The sequence below is a fragment of the Mauremys mutica genome, chromosome 6 (genome assembly GCF_020497125.1).
Source record: "Mauremys mutica isolate MM-2020 ecotype Southern chromosome 6, ASM2049712v1, whole genome shotgun sequence".
NCBI lineage: Eukaryota > Metazoa > Chordata > Testudines > Geoemydidae > Mauremys > Mauremys mutica.
Window position 1 is genome coordinate 2,537,958 of NC_059077.1, and position 20,439 is coordinate 2,558,396.

The following is a 20,439-nucleotide window of genomic DNA, read 5'->3' on the forward strand; positions in this document are numbered from 1 at the left end:
TGGTTAGAACAGGAGAAGGGAGACAGGAATCAGAGCCAAGGGCCAGTCAGCTGACTCTGCCCACCAGTCAGGCAGCCAGCCGTGCTCGTTAGCATCCCTGGGCGCTGGCTCTGCTGCAGGCCCAGATTCCTGACACACAGACTGAGCTGCTCAGGGACATGTGGCTTCGTTCTATGGGTGTGTGTGTGGGGGGGGTCACTGACGCACCCCCCTTAGTGACTGTGCCGTTACCGGCTAGTCGCTGTCCTGAGTGTTAGCCGGCACCTCCACCGGAGTCCTTCCCTGCAGGCCTGTGCAGCCAGCGCCCAGCCAGCTGCTCCTCGGCTCCTGGGGGCCAGGGGATGCTGGGGTTGGTAGCCACGCGAGGGGTTCAGCGTGCCCTGGGCACTTAGCAACCTTTGGGAACGAGGTTTAGTTTCTGGAGGCCCTGCACTAAATCTAGGGCTGTTTGCACGAGGGCTGCAGGGCGAATGCCACTCCGAGTCCTGCCCGTCCTCTGTGCTTGGAGCGGCGCCCGTTTGGAGGGGCAGGGTCCATGTGTGGGTGCAGCAGCCCTTAGGTTGGCATGTAGCAGCTGTGAGTTGTGAGCCTCCCCCAGCCCCTCGCTGGCACTGCTGTGCCAGGGCTGCCAGCGTTACCCCTCCGGTCGCCCAGCACGGGCTCCTCCAGGAACGCAGGCTGTGGGCACCGGGCACCCCACAGGGCAGCACGGTGAATTTCCTGGGCCTGACATTTCTTATGGCACCGGGCAGTCCAGCGTGTTCTCTCGCTAACACGCGGCCGGCTCCGGAGGTCTACACGCGGTTAGCGAGCATGGTGAGTGCATTGGGTGCGCCCCCCAGGGGTGGGGACTGGCTTGCTGCCGCCAGGCTGGGCGTGCGGGGTGGGCACGGGTTGGCTAGTGCGCTGACACTTCCTAGCTCCGTCCTTCCCTCCCTGGGCGGAGCAGCCGTGCTTCATCCCCGACGTGCCCCTGACTCCTGGGCTGCAGGACCAAGCCGCTGGGCGCCGGGTGCCGCCTCGGAGCTGGCATTAGGCCCAGCCTGTGGCTGAGAGAGTCACTGTGCAAACGCTGCTGCCATCTAGCGTTTGGCACAGCTGTGCACCCTCACGACTCTGCGCTGAGCCAAACTCGGGCTGAGATCCTGGCCCTGCTCCTTGGGCCGAAGGGGAGGGGGAGGGGCCCTCTGTGCCAAAAATGGCATCGCCTGTTTCCCAGTCACCCACTGCTTGCAAGGAAATGATCCTGGGTGCGTCTGGCTCAGTGTCCTAGCGGAGATGGCGCAGGACGGGGTGTCAGTTGGTGTCTGCTCCAGACCAGCATGGCACACTGGGGAACAGGACGACCAGCTCCTTATGCACCAGCTATAACGTGTAGGGGAAATGCTGCATGAGCACAGGGGACTTCAATTTGCCTGACAGATGCTGGGGTCTCCTGCTGCCAGGGCTAAGACATCCTGGGAATTTATTAACATTACAGATGAGCGTTTCCTACCACAAACGGTGTTGTATCCAACATGGAGATTTCTATATTGGATCTCGTCTGAGGCTGGTGCGACCGCTGCTGGAATACTGCCCGGTTCTGTGCCCGCCTTTCCAGAAGGATGTTCTAAATGAGAGAGAATTCACAAAAGAGCCTCAAGAATGCTTCAGTGGCTAGAAAACCTGCCTCCTGGTGAGAGACTCACGGAGCTCAGTCTATTGAGCCTAACAAAGAGAAGGTTAAGGGGTGATTTGCTCACAGTCAATCGGTACCTACATGGGGGAATCAGTATTGGATAGTGGGCTCTTCCACAAACACCTAACATGATCCAGTGGCTGGAAGTTGAAGCCAGATGAACTCCGATTGGAAATAAGGCACATGTCTTAACAGGGAGGGTAATGAACCATTGGATCAACTTCCCAAGGGGCGTGGTGGATTCTCCATCACCGACAATTTTAAATCAGGATTGGCTGTTTGTCTAAAAGCTCTGCTCTGGGAATTAGTGTGGGGCAGGTCTCTGGCCTGAGCTGTGAAGGAGGGCAGAGCAGATCACAGCCTGGAACCTGCGTAACTAGAAATCAATGGGAGTTTGGCCATTAATGTCAACAGAATCAGGATTTCCCCCAAGATACCTCAAGCCAGACCCCTAATCCACCTACGGGGCTGGATTTCCAAAAGGACTAAGCACCCACTAATCCCCCTGAAGCCACGGGGGTGTGGGGTGTGGGGTCACAGCTACTCTGCATGGCACAAGATTATAGCCTACACAATTCGCTCACAGGCACGAGGCAGAGAGGAGGCAGTGGCACGTGGAGAGCATCAGAGTTCTCAACCCCAAGCTTCCTGCTCAGCTGTTCGAAAGGCCTGCTCAGGACTCAGACGGCACGTCCCTCCCCTCAGCCGGGTGGGATAAGCAAGTGCAGAGCTGTGTGAATCCTCTCCTGTCCGAGACGTCCCTCCCGGGGAAATGGCGCCTTCTGCCCAAAGACCCCTTAGTGCTTTACACACCTGGCCTCGTGCCTTGACTCAGACAAACTCACCTTGTCTTCAGTGGGAGTTCCCGGCATTAGGACTGTACGGTCAGGATCTGTGTTCACAGGGATATCTCACCCGGCACTGAAGTGCAGCCACCTCTGGGTTGGGATGCAGTAGCTGTTTAACAGCAACGCTACAGAAGAGTCCGGGGGGAGAAGGTGGAGGATCCTGTACCCAAGTGAGACTGGCTGGGGAATCAGTCGGGAACTTGCCCAGACATCGGGATTAGCTGTCCTGCCCTCGCTGGAAGTCTTTGGGAGCTGGAGGGTCAGTGTCCCCCCTAACGAGGGTGCAGTGGGACAGAAGAATTGCTAGCAGAGTTTGTGATGACTGGGGGGATCTGTCTGGGGGCAGTGTATGAATTCTGGCCGACGGTACGGAACTGTGATTATGAAATAGTGGAACCAGCAAAGGGGGGCTGGACAGAGGAGCCACACCCTGAGAACGTACCCAGGGACCCCAGCCCAGGGGACGTGTCTGGGCTCTGCTCAGGCTCTGGAGGGTTAAAGCACACAGGGTCTGGTCGAACGAGCCCCAAGCACAGTGGCCTGGGGAGGGTTCGGCCAGGGGGAGCTCTGCCGGGCTGGCAGCGCGGGAGGCAGTGGGAGGCGGGAGGGAGCAGGCCGGACAGATCCCCGGCAGCCGGGGGGTGGTCGGGTGGGACGCCTGCCCCAGGGGAGCCGGGAGCCGGGCTGGCAGCGCGGGAGGCAGTGGGAGGCGAGAGGAGGAGCAGGCCAGACAGATCCCCAGCAGCCGGGGGGTGGTCGGGTGGGACGCCTGCCCCAGGGGAGCTGGGAGCCAGGCTGGCAGCGCGGGAGGCAGTGGGAGGCGGGAGGGAGCAGGCAGGACAGATCCCCGGCAGCCGGGGGGTGGTCGGGTGGGATTCCTGCCCCAGGGGAGCCGGGAGCCGGGCTGGCAGCGCGGGAGGCAGTGGGAGGCGGGAGGGAGCAGGCAGGACAGATCCCCGGCAGCCGGGGGGTGGTCGGGTGGGACGCCTGCCCCAGGGGAGCCGGGCTGGCAGCGCGGGAGGCAGTGGGAGGCGGGAGGGAGCAGGCCGGACAGATCCCCGGCAGCCGGGGGGTGGTCGGGTGGGACGCCTGCCCCAGGGGAGCCGGGCTGGCAGCGCGGGAGGCAGTGGGAGGCGGGAGGGAGCAGGCAGGACAGATCCCCGGCAGCCGGGGGGTGGTCGGGTGGGATTCCTGCCCCAGGGGAGCCGGGCTGGCAGCGCGGGAGGCAGTGGGAGGCGAGAGGAGGAGCAGGGCCCAGGCCTGGCCTGCCCCAGACACGCCCGGCCCGAGGGGCAGAGGGCCTGCTCCCCATCAGACCCCTACCCCAGGGGTCGCACCAGGGCACGGAGCCCCCCTCCCCCGGGGTGCCCAGCCGGCTAGTGTCTGTGTTTGTCACCCAGCGCAGGGCAGGCTGGGGACACCGTCTCCATGGCAACGCTTGGAGCTGGGGGAGCAGGGCGAGCGGGGGCGGGGGGGACACACATATAATCTCCATGGCAACACCCAGTCGTTTTAAATTAACCACGTCCGGGTCATTAGCCCCCGCCTTCGCCTCTGACTTGAAGAGAGGCCGCGTCCGATTGGCTCCTGTCACGGAGAAGTCCCGCCCCTACTTCCGGCTTACTGAGTGTTGACAAGATGGCGGCGATCGCGGGGCTGCAGGACCGGGTGGAGGCGCTGGAGCGCCGGGTGTTCGGGGCCGGGGCGGCCCGCGGGCCGCGCAAGGTGCGGGGGTGGGCGGGGTCCTCAGCACCCCCCGCCCGGCCTGCGTGTGACCCCCCGGAGCGGGGCCCAGGCGGGGAGCTGCCGCCCTCCCCCCCCGGGGACCGTCCTGGGGCTGGGCCAGCGGGGCCCGTTCCCTGCGGCTCGGGGCCGAGTGCCGGGGCAGGTGGCTCCAGCCTCCGCATTGGGGGCAGCAGCCCGGGGGGGGGTTGGCCCCCGAGGGGTTCACGCGGCGGGGTGGGGGGTTGGCCCCCGAGGGGCTCACGCGGGGCGGGGTGGGGGGTTGGCCCCCGAGGGGCTCACGCGGGGCGGGGTGGGGGGTTGGCCCCCGAGGGGCTCACGCGGGGCGGGGGGGGGGGTTGGCCCCCGAGGGGTTCACGAGGCGGGGGGGGGTTGGTCCCCGAGGGGTTCACGCGGGGGGGAGGCAGCCAAGCTCTGGCTGTTTGTTCTTTCAGCAGCCAGGCCCCGCCCCGCCCCCCGGCTGCGGGTTCTTCTCCCGCGGGCCTTGCGACGCTCACGGGGGGCCCGAGAATAGCGCGGAGCCTTTTCTCCCAGTGCCCCGGACGGGCCGCCTGCCTCGGGCTGCTTCATTGACTTCTGAACTGCAGCCACCTCGGGGGTGCGACCTGGGCGCTGTTCAGCAGCCTGTCGTGGCGTTACGGACCCATTCAGGCCGCTCGCTGAAATATGCTGCGTGTGAATGTCAGTCACTGAAACAGCTTTAAATAGACGTTTTATCTTCTCTCACCGCTGGTCTGTTCCTGACAGTTGAGTTGTGGGATCCTGGTTAGAAGTGTCACTTAATCACGGTTTGGTTTATAACACCATCGCTTTCCTTCCAGGCAGCAGATGGCTTGGTGAAAGTTCAGGTGGCTTTGGGGAACATCGCAAGCAAAAGAGAGAGGATTAAAATTTTGTATAAGAAAAGTAAGTATTTGTCCAGCATTTGTGTGTTGTGGTTTTTTTACCCACAGGGTTTAGATCCAAATTGTATTTTACATGGTGGTCTTGTTGGGTGGCCTGTTCGAGATCATTTGAGTTGGGTTTTGGAGTGAGTTTTAAAAACAACCCTCATCATTAGTTCCTTGGGAGGAAAAGGACTGAGTAGACAAGCCGGCATCTCTCGAGTGCAGTGCACCTCTTGAGAGGTGAGAGTAAGGAATCTGCTTTGGTTTCTGTGTCGGTATCAGAGATATAAAACCTAAGGGTTCAGCTTTACTCCTTCCCTAGGACTGTGTGTGCTCTCCACTGTGATCAGATCCCCCTAGAAATCTGCAGCCTGTCAGGCCTGGTGTCATCAGAAAGGGGTAGGACATGTTCAGTGTATGTCCACTTGCAGAAAATCAAGGCCTCTGACTGCTCACTGGCATTGGAGCTTATTTCTCCCTGTTGAGTCTATCAAGGACAACTCAGGTCCAGTCTACGCTTGTTGGGGGGTTGATCTAAGTTATGCAACTTCATCTACGGGAATAATGTAGACATACTTAGACCTACTCACCGTGGTGTCTTCACTGCGGTGAGTCGACTGCTGCTGCTCCCCTGTTGACTCTGCCTGCGCCTCTCGTGGTGGTGGAGTACAAGGAGTCAACGGTAGAGCGCTTGGGGATTGATTTATCGCATCTAGACTAGACACGATAAATTGATCCCCGCTGGATCGATCGCTGCCCGCTGATCTGGCGGGTAGTGTAGACATACCCTCAGATTGCAAAGAACCTAGGGATTTTTGTAACGGAGGAGAGGTGTCACAGGAACAGCATGCTGTGCCTGGAGGGGACAGAGTGGTGCCACTTTAGAACACCCTCAGCCAGCTTCAGAAGGCAAGACTTGCATGTGTAGGAAAGACATTTCAGAGGGCAGGGGAAGTAGCAGGCCACATGATGGAAAGTGAGCACTGTGTGTCCTCCCTTTAAAGAATGGACTGTGAATTCTGCAGTTGAATTTAAAATTGGCTAATGTGATACTTAGCAGGTTAATGGCACCTTCTGTAAATAATAGGCACCTATTGCTGTTGGGCCATGTGTGTACACACTTTAAATAAAATCAAACAAGGAAACTTAGGGGGGCTTGGTGCAGCAGCAACTTTGTAATGTTGACTCAAAAAACATTCCTCTCCGATCCCCCACTGAAGATGCCTCTGCGTCTTGGTACATCTGAATTGTGGTCTAATACAGTGAGCCAGCTCAGATTTGTAAGCTCTTTGAAGCGGAGTGTGTCTTTCAGATGTTCTATAAAATGCTGTGTAAATTCATGGTACTGTTAAAAAGAATCAGCAGCTATAGTACTTCTACAACATCTTGTAGTAAGTAGGAAATTGTGACAGGCAGTACTTCCAGAACTAGTCACTTCTCTTCTTCTCCCTCCCTGTCACCTACTTCTGATCTTAGTTGAAGATTTAATAAAATATCTGGATCCTCAGTACATTGATCGAATGGCTGTTCCTGATGCCATGAAACTGCAGTTCATCTTAGCAGGTACGTCATGAAATGGAAGGAGTATGCTCATTCCCCAAAAGCTCACAAGACAAGGTGGGGGGTGGGATTTTAATTGAATGCAATTCATTTAATCTCTCTCAGTCATGGGTTTAGGACAGAAATGCCTCCTTTGGTGTCTAGTCTTCCTCTGTAAACTGGCTAATGCTTCAGTAAAAGATCAGAAGTGGAGAAACTACAGTCTGAATCGTACAGAGAAGAACAAGCGTGGTTCAGTCCCCAGGCTCTGGCTCCCTGGCAAGCACTTGGAATGCAGCTGGCACAGTGGAGCCAGTGCCCGCATGAGGAGTGCTTTTCTCGCTGTTGAAGGCCTTCCCTTAATGAGTGACCGTGACTCCCTCTGAGTCTGTCTGGCCTTTGGTCAGAAGTTTGGAGGGGGAATTGTTGTCCTAAGCCTAGCAACTGTTACAATAACAAAATGGCTCTTATGAACACTGAAGTGTGTATATACTGTGAACTTCTAACCCTGTCCAGCTCTCTCACAGGGGATCTGAGTTGCCCCGCTCCTGTGGTAGGTGTGTGAAACTCCATTGTCTCCAGTGGCGTTTCCCCCCATTCAGACTGGTGTCAGTGAGGGAGAGTCAGAGCCATGAGGTTGACTTGTAATGGGACTCAACAACTGAGCCAATGAAAGAGCAAAAAGCATGTGCTTTTTCCATCGCTAGCTTAGTGAGGAACATCCTGGCTTCTGCTCCTTCGGGTGACCAGACGTCCTGATTTTGTTGGGACTGTCTCGATATTTACTTGTTTGTCCTGCGTCCCGACCGATGTTTTGCCCTCCGGCACACATGCGGAGGGGGCTCGTGCCCCCCCCCCCCAACTACACCCCAGCCCCGACTCGATCCCTCCCCAAATCCCCACCCTGGCCCCACCTCTTCCCCAAGCACGCTGCATTTCTCGCCTCACCCCTCCCAAGCTTGCGCTAATCAGCTGTATGGTGGCACAAGTGCTGGTGGAAGGGGGGAGAAGCAGGACGTGGCAGCCAGCTCAGAGGAGGTGGATGCAGAGCGAAGGTGAGCTGGTGCGAGGTGAGGGGGGCGGGGTGTGGAGCTGCCGGTGGGTGCTCAGCCCCGCTCCGGCGGCTCTTGGGGGGTGTGTGTGTGGTTTTTTTTGTTTTGTTTTGTTTGTTGCTCCACCAGCATGCACACCCCTTCCTGCATCCTGATATTTCATGTCTCTCATCTGGTCACCCTACTGCTCCTGGTTCTTCCCTTTATGTACTGTGTGCTGCCTTTGAGCTTCCGTTTCCCTATCTGATAATACCTACCCCAGAAAAGGGTGGGGGGTGTTTGCGAAAGGCACAGAGATCCTTGGTTGAAAGGTGCAGTAGTAACGTAAAGCATCATTGTGGGGACGTCTTTCTGCTGCATGTAGGTTTGGTGCCTTATGAGAAGGGGAAGCTGAACCAGGCCAGTTAATCAACTGATTTTTTTTTTCTCATCTGTGAAAAGCTGAAATAGTGTTAGACTTAAACTTCTCCTTCTCTGTCTTTTAAACCAGAGGAGCAGTTTATTCTTTCCCAAGTCGCCCTTCTGGAACAGGTGAACAACCTCCAGCCGTTCTTGGACAGTGCACACATCAAAGGTAACACATGCTCATCTGCAAGCTGCCTTTTCATAGCTGCTGTCCTGCAGCTAGTGAAGACAAGTGGCCTCTCTTTCATTACCCTGGGCACTAAGAACAGTGTGGAAATGCTGTTTTTAAAAGTTCTCTAGCTGTCTGCCTCAAATAACCGGAAACCACTGTAAGTGTTTCCAACTCTGACGAGTTTGCAATCTAAGGAGGCTGTAGGTGCTAAAGCAGTGCAGCAGCTTGCAGAACAAATGCAGAATGTGGCATGGTCATCATCTTCAGCGACATGGGCGTGAATGTATTCTCCTGGCTACGATACTGCCACTGTACAGGGAGGCTGAATTTAAGTGACCCCAGAGCCATGTTATACTGGCAAGGCTGTTAAGTATTCCTGAGATGCTGGTCCAGTGAGCCAGTGTAATTGGGGGTGGGAATGGAGGCCAACAAATGCACACGTTGCTCTACACAATCCTTAGAATCTTATAGGGGAAAAACTCAGTAGAACGTCTCCTTTCTAAGGTGCAGCTTCCTGTTCACTGCGTATCTCTGCCCCTTGCATGGTGAGTCTCTGTAGTCTCCATGCAGTTGCTTATCAGTAATAGTCACACACAGTAATCCAGTTGCCTGCTTCATACAAGTCTCTTGGGCATCTAATCCTCAGTTTGGGACCCACATCTCATGGCCCCAGAGGCAGCAGAGAGGTGACTTTGGAAAGTTGTTTTCAGTTGGTTCTGATCAGCGTATACACAAACAACTAAAATGTTGGCATTTCACTTTGCAGTAAAGTGGCAGTAAGCAGTGGTGGTCTGGTGGCCAGCAATATTTATCTTCGGGGCATTTCCGAGCTGTAATGTGCTTCGACTGACAAGAAATGTATTGAATTAATCCCAATAGAAAGATTTTAAATATGCTCTTAGACAGTCGTCTCTACTTTGGGAACTGCAATTCCTGGATGTCAAAACGAAGCCGGGACTGACTTTTGTTCTGTGTGTTTTGCAGCTGCTCCTGACCACGCTGCCAAACTGCAGCGACTTGCTCAAATCCACATACAGCAGCAGGTAGAGTGAATACTCATCATGGTTAATCTTCAGTGGGCAGGGAGGGGGCCTCTTGTTAACCGTAGGTAATTCGTGGGCAAGGATGGGGTAATTAGTAGCACAGACTACAGCCACTCTAGTTAAGATTGTCAGTATTTCTTCTTTCCATTACGTTTTCAGTTTGTCCAGATCATGGCATTTCCAGGAGTCAGAGGAGATCTCTGCTCCGGAACATCTCAGTGTACAAATAGCTTTGGGTGGCTTTTTAAAACCTGCAGTGGATTTAACGGAGTAACATTTCTGTGTTAGAGAGAGAGGAACTGGGGCATGGAGAGGTGAAGCGACCAGCCCAACATCACACAGGAAGTTTGGGGCAGAGCTGGGAAGTGAACCCAGAGCTCCTGAGTCCCAGACCAATGTCTTACTCCCCAAACCAGTCATCCTTGTACCTGGTGTGTTTGTGTTACTAGCTCCTTTGTCTCTTCTCCCCCCGGTTCTGTACCTCCGCATTAGGGCTCGTCTCTTCTGCAGCCTTAGGCTCCTTGGGCGGGTGATTCGCTGACTGTGTCTGTAGATTGCCTAGCCCAATAAGGCCTGATCCCAGCTGGGGCATGTGGCCACTAGTGCAGTGTAGGTTTTGTAGTACACCTCTACCCCGATATAACACAAATTCAGATATAACGCGGTAAAGCAGCGCTCCGGGGTGTGTGTGTGTGTGCGCGCGCACTCCGGTGGATCAAAGCAAGTTCGATAGAACGCGGTTTCACCTATAACGCGGTAAGGTGGTTTTTTGGGCTCCTGAGGACAGCATTATATCGGGGTAGAGGTGTAGTTACAGTAGCACCTGGAGGCCTCACTCAGGATCCTGTTGTGTAGGAGCTGTACAGAGTACAATTGCTGCCCAAAACACTTGCGCTCCAGGGAGAAAAGGTGCAGCGAGAGGGAGGCAGTCAAATATTATAGTGGTGGAGTCATTTGACTGAAAGGTTCCTGAATTACAGGCCTTCCTCTTCACTACCTCCCCCCCATGATTTCCTTTTGCTGCCTTGTACTGCTCAGTTGAACAGCACTAATAAGGGATGAATCTCAGACCCGTTGACGGCTGTGAACTCACCCTTCAATGAACATAACAAAGGATTAATTCATCACAAGCCCCGACCTAGGTTAAAAGTTGTTTTGGTCTGAGCGACTGGAGGTTGCTATAATTTGTGAATCATGGGGAGCAATTTTATTTTGTGGGGAATGTCTGTGGGGCGGGGATTAGACAGGTGAAGGCTTCCTGGGAAGGGGGAGGTATCGGGGGATGGGGCAGTACAGAAATGGAGGGAGATGGGTTTGGGAATGCAGCGAGGGGAGTTATGGGGATGGATGCTAGGGGAGGCAAGAGAGGTTGGGGGTTCAGGCGCAGGAGGTACAGTACCCCCTAGCTCTGCCAGTCTCCCTTAACTGCTGTGCCATTGCACCCCAATGCCCTGTAGCCCCCCCAACCCTATCCCACTGAACTGTAGTTGCCCTTTGCTTCAGGCACTGCATGCGAGCTGGGTTATAGGCGGGGGAAGTAACGGAAATAGAAGCATTTTGTAGACCAGGCCAATGAAGCCTTCAGGGAGATGAGTTCCCCGATGGAAGGCCTGGTTTAGTTGTGGGGGTGTGTGCGTGTGTGGTGGTGGGGGGGGGGGGAGGGCAGGTTGGAGGAGGGGACACCTTGAAGGGGTTAGGAGCATGGCTTGGGAGGTGTGCTGAAGCTTGGCTGGTGGGGTGCAGCTGGTGTATGGGGATGAGGGGAGACCGGGACAGCTGGCTCAGTATGCTGATACCTACAGCCATTTAAATGACCACTAGCTCCTACCAACAACCTAACTTTTGTTTAATACCCCATGGGAATTCCTTGGCAAAGAAAGCACAGTTAGTGGAGTTCAGGGTGCTCTGTGGTATGTCGTTCCCTTGCAGAACAGCAAGCTGAGTTAAAAACTCCACTGCCTGAAAACCAGGAAATGCCCAGTTACGGGTGCCCATGTGAGCTTATGTCCTCTTTCAGCAATGCCCCAATATACCCCCCAACCCCACAACTGCTGAAACGTGCGAGCTCTTCACCTCCACTTACAGACCAGTTGTGCTCAGCCACAGGATTCCATCGAGCGCTGTTAAAGCCCCTGCCACCTTCCTGGTGTTCTCAGGGGCCACTGCCAGCTCCGGGGAAGCATTTGGATGCACTTCAGCTGCAGACAGTGTTGTACCAATATAATAAAAACCAGCAGGATCTTATTAAGAGGGATAAGGCAAAGATGCCACATTTATTGTAAATACCATAACAAAACAAAAGACAATGTTTTCCTACTTGTTTCCATTACTACTTATTCCTTATACACACACACACATATTCATCCACACAATCATTCATTCAGGTTCTGTATAGATGTTATAGTTACCAGCCTAGATGTTGCTCATGCCAAGTTACTGGCCAGGTACCTTGGTCATGAGGATGGAGCCGAGTCTGTGTCAGATGCATCTGATGCTCCTGGAGGTTGGTATCAGAACCATAGACTCAAAGTCCTCAGTCTTTAGAGTCCAGTTTTATAGGGATTTTTCCCTATGTTAGTTCATAGGAGTTGCCTCATTCTGCTGTTGCTAAATCAATCAGCAGATGGCTGGCTCCATTCTGTCAGATGCTTGTTTTTCCTTCCTTTGAGGTGTGGTGGGTCATCTGGTTGATCCCACTTGACACCTTCTTCAGCCAACACTGAATTCTTCAGACTGGTAACTCCCTAACCATTCAGTCACATACATTCTCTATCTTAATCACATCTATTTCACTGTTTTGGCTTACTTAGAGTTAATTAATGTTTAACAAGTTTTATACAAAGTATTTCTTTGAGCAGGCTTCACACAGACACAGCTGGTGGCTTGCAGGTTAGAATCACAAATTTACTTTTAACATAAACCTTTAGTTATGAGGCATCAATTAACAATAAGTCATTTTTCATATAAACCATGTCTAATATAAACCTTCTTTAATATCCCTACAACAGTGTGTTAGATGGCCCTTCACTAACTGGTGGAGGCAATAATTGGGCCGGAGGATATGTGTGGATTTCTTTGAGGTGCATGGCAGAGCTGTGATTGCGATAGAAGGAGATCTGTGTTTTGCAACCTCTGATACGTGTGAGCAAAGGGAAGAGGTAGAGGTACGTGGGTACCTTCAGGATGCAGCATGCATCATTTCTGTGCACAATTTTATTGTGTACGTTTTGTCAATAGCAGGGCAAAGGGCTTTTCTAATGCAGGGTGTCAGCAGTGAGGGGGAAGGAGCGGGTTCTAATGCTTTCGGGATGGATAAGTGAAATGAGATGGTCTCCTAGGAGGAGGTTTAAGGGGGTTGTAAAAGGCTGAGAAGTGGCTCTCAAATTGCACACTTGTGCTCTTTCTGGGGAGCCGGCTACGGGCTTGTCCGCACTTGAAGTGCTGCAGCAGCACTGCTGTCCTGCTTCAGTGTAGATGTGACCTACGCTGTTGGGAAGGCTTCTCCCATTGGCGTAGGGAATCCACCTCCCCACAGGCAGTAGCTTGGTATCGAGCGGAGTGCCCCAAGGGTCAATCCTGGGGCCAGTTTTGTTCAATGTCTTCATTAACGACCTGGAGGATGGCGTGGACTGCACCCTCAGCAGGTTTGCAGATGACACTAAACTGGGAGGAGTGGTAGATACGCTGGAGGGTAGGGATAGGCTACAGAGGGACCTAGACAAATTAGAGGATTGGGCCAAAAGAAACCTGATGAGGTTCAACAAGGACAAGTGCAGAGTCCTGCACTTAGGACGGAAGAATCCCATGCACTGCTACAGGCTGGGGACCGAGTGTCTAGGCAGCAGTTCTGCAGAAAAGGACCTGGGGGTTACAGTGGACGAGAAGCTGGATATGAGTCAGCAGGGTGCCCTTGTTGCCAAGAAGGCTAAAGGCATTTTGGGCTGGATACGTAGGGGCATTGCCTGCAGATTGAGGGACGTGATCATTCCCCTCTATTCGACATTGGTGAGGCCTCATCTGGAGTCCTGTGTCCAGTTTTGGGCCCCACACTACAAGAAGGTTGTGGAAAAATTGGAAAGAGTCCAGCAGAGGGCAACAAAAATGATTAGGGGGCTGGAGCACATGACTTCTGAGGCAAGGCTGAGGGAACTGGGATTGTTTAGTCTGCAGAAGAGAAGAATGAGGGGGGATTTGATAGCTGCTTTCAACTCCCTGAAAGGGGGTTCCAAAGAGGATTGATCTAGACTGTTCTCAGTGGTGGCAGATGACAGAACAAGGAGCAATGGTCTCAAGTCACAGTGGGGGAGGTTTAGGTTGGATATTGGGAAAAACTTTTTTTCACTAGGAGGGTGGTGAAGCACTGGAATGGGTTCACTAGGGAGGGGGTGGAATCTCCTTCCTTTGAGTTTTTTAAGGTCAGGCTTGACAAAGCCCTGGCTGGGATGATTTACTTGGGGTTGGTCCTGCTTTGATACCTCCTGAGGTCCCTTCCACCCTTGGTATTCTATGATGAAAGAATTCTTCTGATGACAGCGCTGGCTACACTGGGGGTTAGGTCTGCTGAACTGCATCACTCGGGGTGGATTTTTCTCATCCCTGAGCAATGTAGTTAAATCAGCCTGATTTGCTAGTGTACACCAGGTCTGTGTGTGTGAGTGTACGGCAGGATCTGGAACCTCCGGAATCATACAGTGCCAAGGGCCAGTCTGAGTGTGTGCTCTTGAGGCATTGCTTGAGGAGAGGAGAGGGATGGTGACATGCGGCAGCTTTTTGCACCTTCAGTAGTGCTAGATGGCATCCTGTGGGTAATGGTAGATAGGCTTTTTGTGACAGGCAAAGTCCAGGCCACCCAGGAGAGAACAGGGGTCTGAACCCCAAAGAATAAGCAACTGAATCAACTGGTTATACACAGCGTTACTGTGTAGAAATGTGTCAAGTAAGGTCTTCTATGGAAGCTTGTGATGGTCATGAAGTGATATGTACACAGGTAATGGTTTTGTGTGTGTAGAACAGTGTAATTGTAACTAGGGCCTGGCCTACACTAAAGAGTTACGTCAGCCCATCTTGCGCCACTGAGGGTGTAAAAAATCCACCCCCCTGAGTGAAATTGTTAAGTTGACCTAGCCCCTGCCATTAGCATAGGCACTGTCCACGCGGCGTCTGTGCTACTGTAGCATTTCAGGTGTAGACAAGCCCTACAATGCAACTGCAGCATCACCTCACAACAGGAGGTGAATTAATCAGGCAGGGAGGGTTACAGGCTAGCTGTTTGCAAAGCTAACTGCAAGGATCTAGCACTGTACAACCTAGGGAAAGACAACGGGGACCATTACGTTTAATGGAAAGACATTGAAACTGAAAAGAAATCCTCAGGTCCTGGAAAACTAAGGCCCGGTCTACACTAAAAAGTAAAAATCTACAGCCCTGCACAGTGTAGTGAAGTCAACGTACCCCCCAGTCTAGACAGTGCTAGTCAGTGACCTATCTACAGCTTCCCAGGGACATGGATTACCTATACCAACGGGAGAACCCCTCCCATCAGCATAGGTCGCGTCTGCAGCTGTAGCACTTCAGTGTAGAGCTGTAGCGTTTCAAATGCAGACAAGCCCTAAAGAAGCGGGGGAGGTCCCCCACCCCTCTCACCGCTGCTCTGCTGTGTACCCGTGAATTATTACTGGAGTCGGGGAGGGGCAGGGAAACCCTGCACACCCTGTTAAAAGGGAAGAGGGTTTGAAGTGAAGGTTATTCAGAAACTGAGTGCCAGGATCTAAGCAGGTGGCATCAGTATGAGACTGGATCCTCTCGAGGACGCAGTAACTTGTACTAGAAAAGGGAATTTAGTAGGGCTGTCAAGTGATTAAAAAATTAATCACAATTAATTGCGCTGTTAAACAATAGAATACCATTTATTTAAATATTTTTGGGTGTTTTCTACGTTTTTCAAATATATTGATTTCAGTACAAAGTGCTCATTTCGTATTTATTTTTTATTATGAATATTTGCACTGTAAAAAACAAAAGAAATAATTTTCAATTCACCTAATACAAGCACTGTAGTGCCATCTCTTTATCATGAAAGTTGAACTTACAAATGTAGAATTACATACAAAAACCACCTGCATTCAAAAACAAAACTAGTCCAATCAGTCCTCCTTGTTCAGCCAACTGCTCAGATAAACAAATTTGTTTACATTTGCAGACGATAATGCCGGCGTCGCAAGATATTTACATGTCAGATGTGCTAATGATTCATATGTCCCTTATTCCTTCAAACACTATTCCAGAGGACATGCGGCCATGCTGATGACGGGTTCTGCTTGATAACAATCCAAAGCAGTGTGGACCGACACATGTTCATTTTCATTATCTGAGTCAGATGCCACCAGCAGAAAGCTGATTTTCGTTTTTGGTGGTTTGAGTTCTGCAGTTTCCACATCAGAGTGTTGCTCTTAAGATTTCTGAAAGCTCCACACCTCATCCTTCTCAGATTTTGGAAGGCACTTCAGATTCTTAAATCTTGGGTTGAGTGCTGTAGCTATCTTTAGAAATTTCACATTGGTACCTTCTTTGCATTTTGTCAAATTTGCAGTGAAAGTGAACAACATGTGCTGGTCATCATCCAAGACTGCTATAACATGAAACATATGGCAGAATGTGGGTAAAACTGAGCAGGAGACTTACAATTCTCCTCCAAGGAGTTCAGTCATAAATTTAATGCATTCGTTTTTTTACAAGCGTCATCAGCATGGATGCATGTCCTCTGAAATGACGGCCAAAACATGAAGCATATCAAACTTTAGCCCATCTGGCATGTAAATATTTTGCGATGCCAGCTACAAAAGTGCCATGCGAACGCCTGTTCTCGCTTTCAGGTGACATTGTAAGTAAGAAGTGGGCAGCATTATCTCCCATAAATGTAAATAAACTTGTTTGTCTTAGCGATTGGCTGAACAAGAAATAGGACTGAGTGGGCTTGTTGGCTATAAAGTTTTACATTGTTTTGGTTTTGAGTGCAGTTATGTAACACACACAACTACATTTGTAAGTTGCACTTTCACGATAAAGAGGTTGCACTACAGTCCTTGTATGAGATGAATTGAAAAATACTGTTTCTTTTGTTATTACAGTGCAAATATTTGTAATAAAAAATATAAAGTGAGCAGTGTGCACTTTGTATTCTGTGTTGTAATTGAAATCGATGTATTTGAAAATGTAGAAACCCATCCAAAAATATTTAATACATTTCAATTGATATTGTAGTGTTTAACAGTGTGATTAATTGCAATTAATTTTTTTGAGTTAATTGTGTAAGTTAACTGTGATTAATCGACATCTCTAGAATTTAGCTAGTACAGAAGTGAAGCCTGAGATTGCCTGTGTCTCTTTTCTGTGTAACTTTGCTTTTCCTCCCTATTTCATCTTTGGATCTGCGTTTTCTGTGAAATTCTGTTTGCTTGTACCCCAAACTGTGGGGAGTGTGTGCACCAAAGTGAAGTGATAACTGGGCAGGATTCACTCCTTCGGGAGTGATGAACCAGAGGGGAAAAGTCTGAGTGTCTGGTAGTTAAGAACTCAGGGAGATGGATTTGGGGGTGGGGGTGACTCAGGACCAGAAGGGCTAGTGGATCATCCTGCAGGGAGTAACTAGGGGGGTGGAAACCAGTGTTGAGACCTTTATGCTTGTAGGCTGGCTCGTGGTGTCAGGGCTCTGAGCCACAGCAGCACAGCCAGAAGGCACCCAAAGTTACAGGCAGGCGGGGACAACCCCTTACTGGTCTAGGTGATCCCCAGAATATATGTGTGGTACTGGGGCATTGCTGGAAGAGAGAGCTGAGGCTGTTGCGTGGATTTCAGAAGCTGGGGTTTTGCTCAGCTCCGAGGTCTGCAGCGGGATGACATCCTCCCAGCAGCCTTATCTCTGCATTAGCATAGATGTTGCCATTGAGTGTCCAGTACTGCCAGCTCCTGTGCTTTAGACACTTCATTTGCTTTGTGGTTTCCTGCACCACGTTTGATTGTCCTTTTCCATGACTGTCAGAACTTCCCGCAGCAACCCTGATCACAGCCTGGAACGGCCAAATGTGAAGCCAGGCTCTGACCTGGGCCGAGGTGCTTCCCCCCTGCCTCAGTTTCCCTAGGACAGTTACCTTCCTCCCGGGGGCTGGGAGGTAAATGCTCTGAAGTGCTTTGGAGCTGGAAAGTGCTGTATCCAGATCAGGATGTCCCTTATTGCCTGTTCACTCGGCGCTTTCCTCCTGTTGCAGGACCAGTGCGAAGCAGTAACCGAAAACGTCAGGGTGCTCCTAGAAGACTACAATAAAATGGTATCCTTTAACCCAGGGCTGCGGGCACAGCCAGCCAGTGTGTGGGGCGCTGGCGGCTTGCAGGGTGATTGTTAATCTGAAAATAGCTGTACCAAGGGGCAGAACGACACTCCAAGGATCCTTCAGCCCACTGGATAGCTTGGGTAGCTGACTGTTCTAGCCCCCGGCTTGTGACAAGGGAGAGCCGTCTGTGTCCCGTGCCGTTCCCTATAGCACAGCCTCTGTTCGGAGTGAGACACGCAGCACTGTGTCATGTTAGCAGACAGAACCCAAGCGCTGATACTGATACTGCCCTGAGCATCCAGCTAGCCCAGTGAGTGAGCACCTAGATCCCCCGCTCTGCGGAGCTCACGCTGGGCTGGAAGCGCTGAGGCCGGAACGCCTCACGAGGGCAGGTCTCACCACAACAGCAGAGAAACCCGTACGTTTGCACTCTCCATTCCGACAGCTTCTTGCCCAGAGCCCATCCTGGGCTGGGAGCTGTCAGCATGTGGGTCGCTTGGACTGCTGATCACTGAGAGCACCCGCCTGAGCTACATTAATGGCTCTGCTGCCTTCAGAGTGAGAAGTGTGGATCCAAGCGAAGGCTGTGGGCCTCCTTCCTGTGGTGCGGCAGGATAGAGAGCAGGGCATCACGTGGGCTGTTCTGACTCCGTACTGAGCCCCGCTGTCATCTTGGGCCCTTGAAATCCCAGCTCTGGGCGAGACTCCTCAGGATCAGCACAGTGCTTCCCTGGGCTTGAATCTGATCGCTTGCTCTCCGCTTGCTGCAGTGCATGAGCCCAGGCTCCACTGTTACCCGTCACAGGGTAGAGGCGGAGGCCCCAGGACTGGTCTGTGTTCACTTCTGTCTGAATCAGGTGTCTGACAGTGGCTGGGCTCAGTCTGGGTTCATTCTCCGGGACCATGCCAGCCTTGGCTTCACTACCACCTTCTTTGCCACATTCCACCTCTTCTTCCTTAAAAGCCTTTTTCAGACCCTGCTTCTGTCTAAGCAGTTTGTCCAGTGGGATGAAATGCTGACGCAGCTGGAAGCAGCCAAGCAGGTGAAGCCTATGGCAGAGTGATGGCAGCGATGTATCGCCAGGAGAAATGCAGCCGGCAGCCCCAGGGCAGCCCCAAGCTTGGGTGAACTGGGGAGGATTGCCCCTGTCCTGGCCCCACAGGTTCCAGTATGCAATGCTCTGGCCCGGCTGCTTGGAGCAGAGCGCTGCATGCTGGGACTTGTAGTCTCAGTGGGCTGCACCTACATACTGAAGATGAAGGTGGCTGCCAGTGATGCCATAGGGTCTTGTAACCCATTTTTGGCCTATGAGCTGCACTTTGCCCTCCCTTCTCTTCTTAGAAATGAAGCCAGGTGACTGGCGCCCTGTTCGCACTCGCCGGGCTGCACTCCTCCTGACTTGCACTTCCCTGAAATAACTTTGACTTCTAATTTATTTAAAACTCCCTGCTCAGCTCGCTGTTTGGGATGTGACGGAAACGCGGATCTGTTACACTTACCTGTGGACCAGAATAAAATCCTCAGACATTAACTACGTTGTGGCTCACTTGCTGTTCTTTGTGTACGTCTGGAGTTATGGTAAAAACATAAGAACAGCCACACTGGGTGAGACCAAAGGTCCATCTAGCCCAGTGCCCTGTATTCCGACAGGGGCCAATGCCAGATGCCCCAGAGGGAGTGAACAGAACCGATAATCATCAAGTGATCCCTCCCCTGTCGCCCATTCCCAGCTTCTGGCAAACAGAGGCCAGGGACACCATCCCTGCCCAGCCTGGCTAATAGCTATTGATGGACCCGTCCTCCATTAACTTATCTAGTTCTTTTTGAACCCTGTTATCGTCTTGGCCTTCACAACATCCTCTGGCAAGGAGTTCCACAGGTTGACTGCCTTGTGTGAAGACATACTTCCTTTTGTTTGTTTTAAACCTGCTGCCTATTTATTTCATTTGGTGACCCCTAGTTCTTGTGTTCTGAAGAGTAAATAACACTTCCTTATTCACTTTCTCCCCACCAGTCATGATTTTATAGACCTCTATCATATCCCCCCCTTAGTTGTCTCTTTTCCAAGCTGGACAGTCCCAGTCTGATTGATCTCTGCATGTGGAAGGTGTTCCACAGCCCAGATCATCTTTGTTGCCCTTTTCCAGTTCCACTATGGTGCTGCTAGTGGCATGGGAGTTCACGTGGTCCCAATGATGGGCCTGCTGCTGGTGCCAGTGTGATGAAATCTCCCTTGCGTAACTGCAGGTACCAGGGTGGGGCTCACGGTGAGCTTCCGCACAGCAGGCCCAAGATGTATGTTTATAGCTGACTAAATAGCAGTGGGCGCTGGACAGGCTGGCAGGAACTGCTCTGACTGGCACCAGGCAGTAAATTTTAGCCTGGTCTCTGGCACGGCAGGGGGGACTGTGCCCGTCTGATAGGGGGAAAACTAGCTGAGCTGCTTTGGTTGGCTGGTGCATGTGCTATAAGGGACTCCAGTCAATCCCTCCGCTGAGAAAAGGGCCATTTCCTCTGATGCTCACCCACCGTCCTTTGCACAGGACAGAGAGCTTGTGAAGTCATGGGGAAGGTTCCCCACCCCCACCCCATTCCCCTGCTTTGTAACTCAGTCCCAAGAGGGAAAATAAGGCCAGGTGCCTGCAGTGCGAGGGCATAAAAGTGACGGGTCCTCCCACACCGAAAACTAGAGAGAAGCCCAGCGGGTAGGTGTAGGTGCAGGGCCTGTCGCAGGCTGCCAGGCC

The 20,439-nt window shown here is 52.4% G+C and overlaps 1 protein-coding gene across 1 annotated transcript; it reads left to right on the forward strand.

The window, feature by feature from the left end:
• The first annotated feature begins 4,081 nt into the window (after window positions 1–4,081).
• Window positions 4,082–19,226, forward strand: LOC123373229 (dynactin subunit 3-like). The gene is made up of 7 exons (XM_045022097.1): window positions 4,082–4,251; window positions 5,091–5,175; window positions 6,633–6,719; window positions 8,238–8,321; window positions 9,309–9,367; window positions 17,632–17,691; window positions 18,669–19,226. Exons 1-7 carry the CDS (start codon window positions 4,165–4,167, stop codon window positions 18,756–18,758), a joined length of 552 nt encoding a protein of 183 aa, XP_044878032.1. The 5' UTR covers window positions 4,082–4,164; the 3' UTR covers window positions 18,759–19,226.
• Window positions 19,227–20,439: the final 1,213 nt, after the last annotated feature.

What these genes read in the sequence shown, in the direction of transcription:
- LOC123373229 (XM_045022097.1), top strand. Translation starts at nt 4,165, where the DNA reads ATGGCGGCGATCGCGGGGCTGCAGGACCGGGTGGAGGCGCTGGAGCGC. An exon ending in GGACAGTGCACACATCAAAG is followed by an intron (nt 8,322 to 9,308) that starts GTAACACATGCT and finishes TGTGTTTTGCAG; the next exon opens with CTGCTCCTGACCACGCTGCC. An exon ending in TAGAAGACTACAATAAAATG is followed by an intron (nt 17,692 to 18,668) that starts GTATCCTTTAAC and finishes AGCCTTTTTCAG; the next exon opens with ACCCTGCTTCTGTCTAAGCA.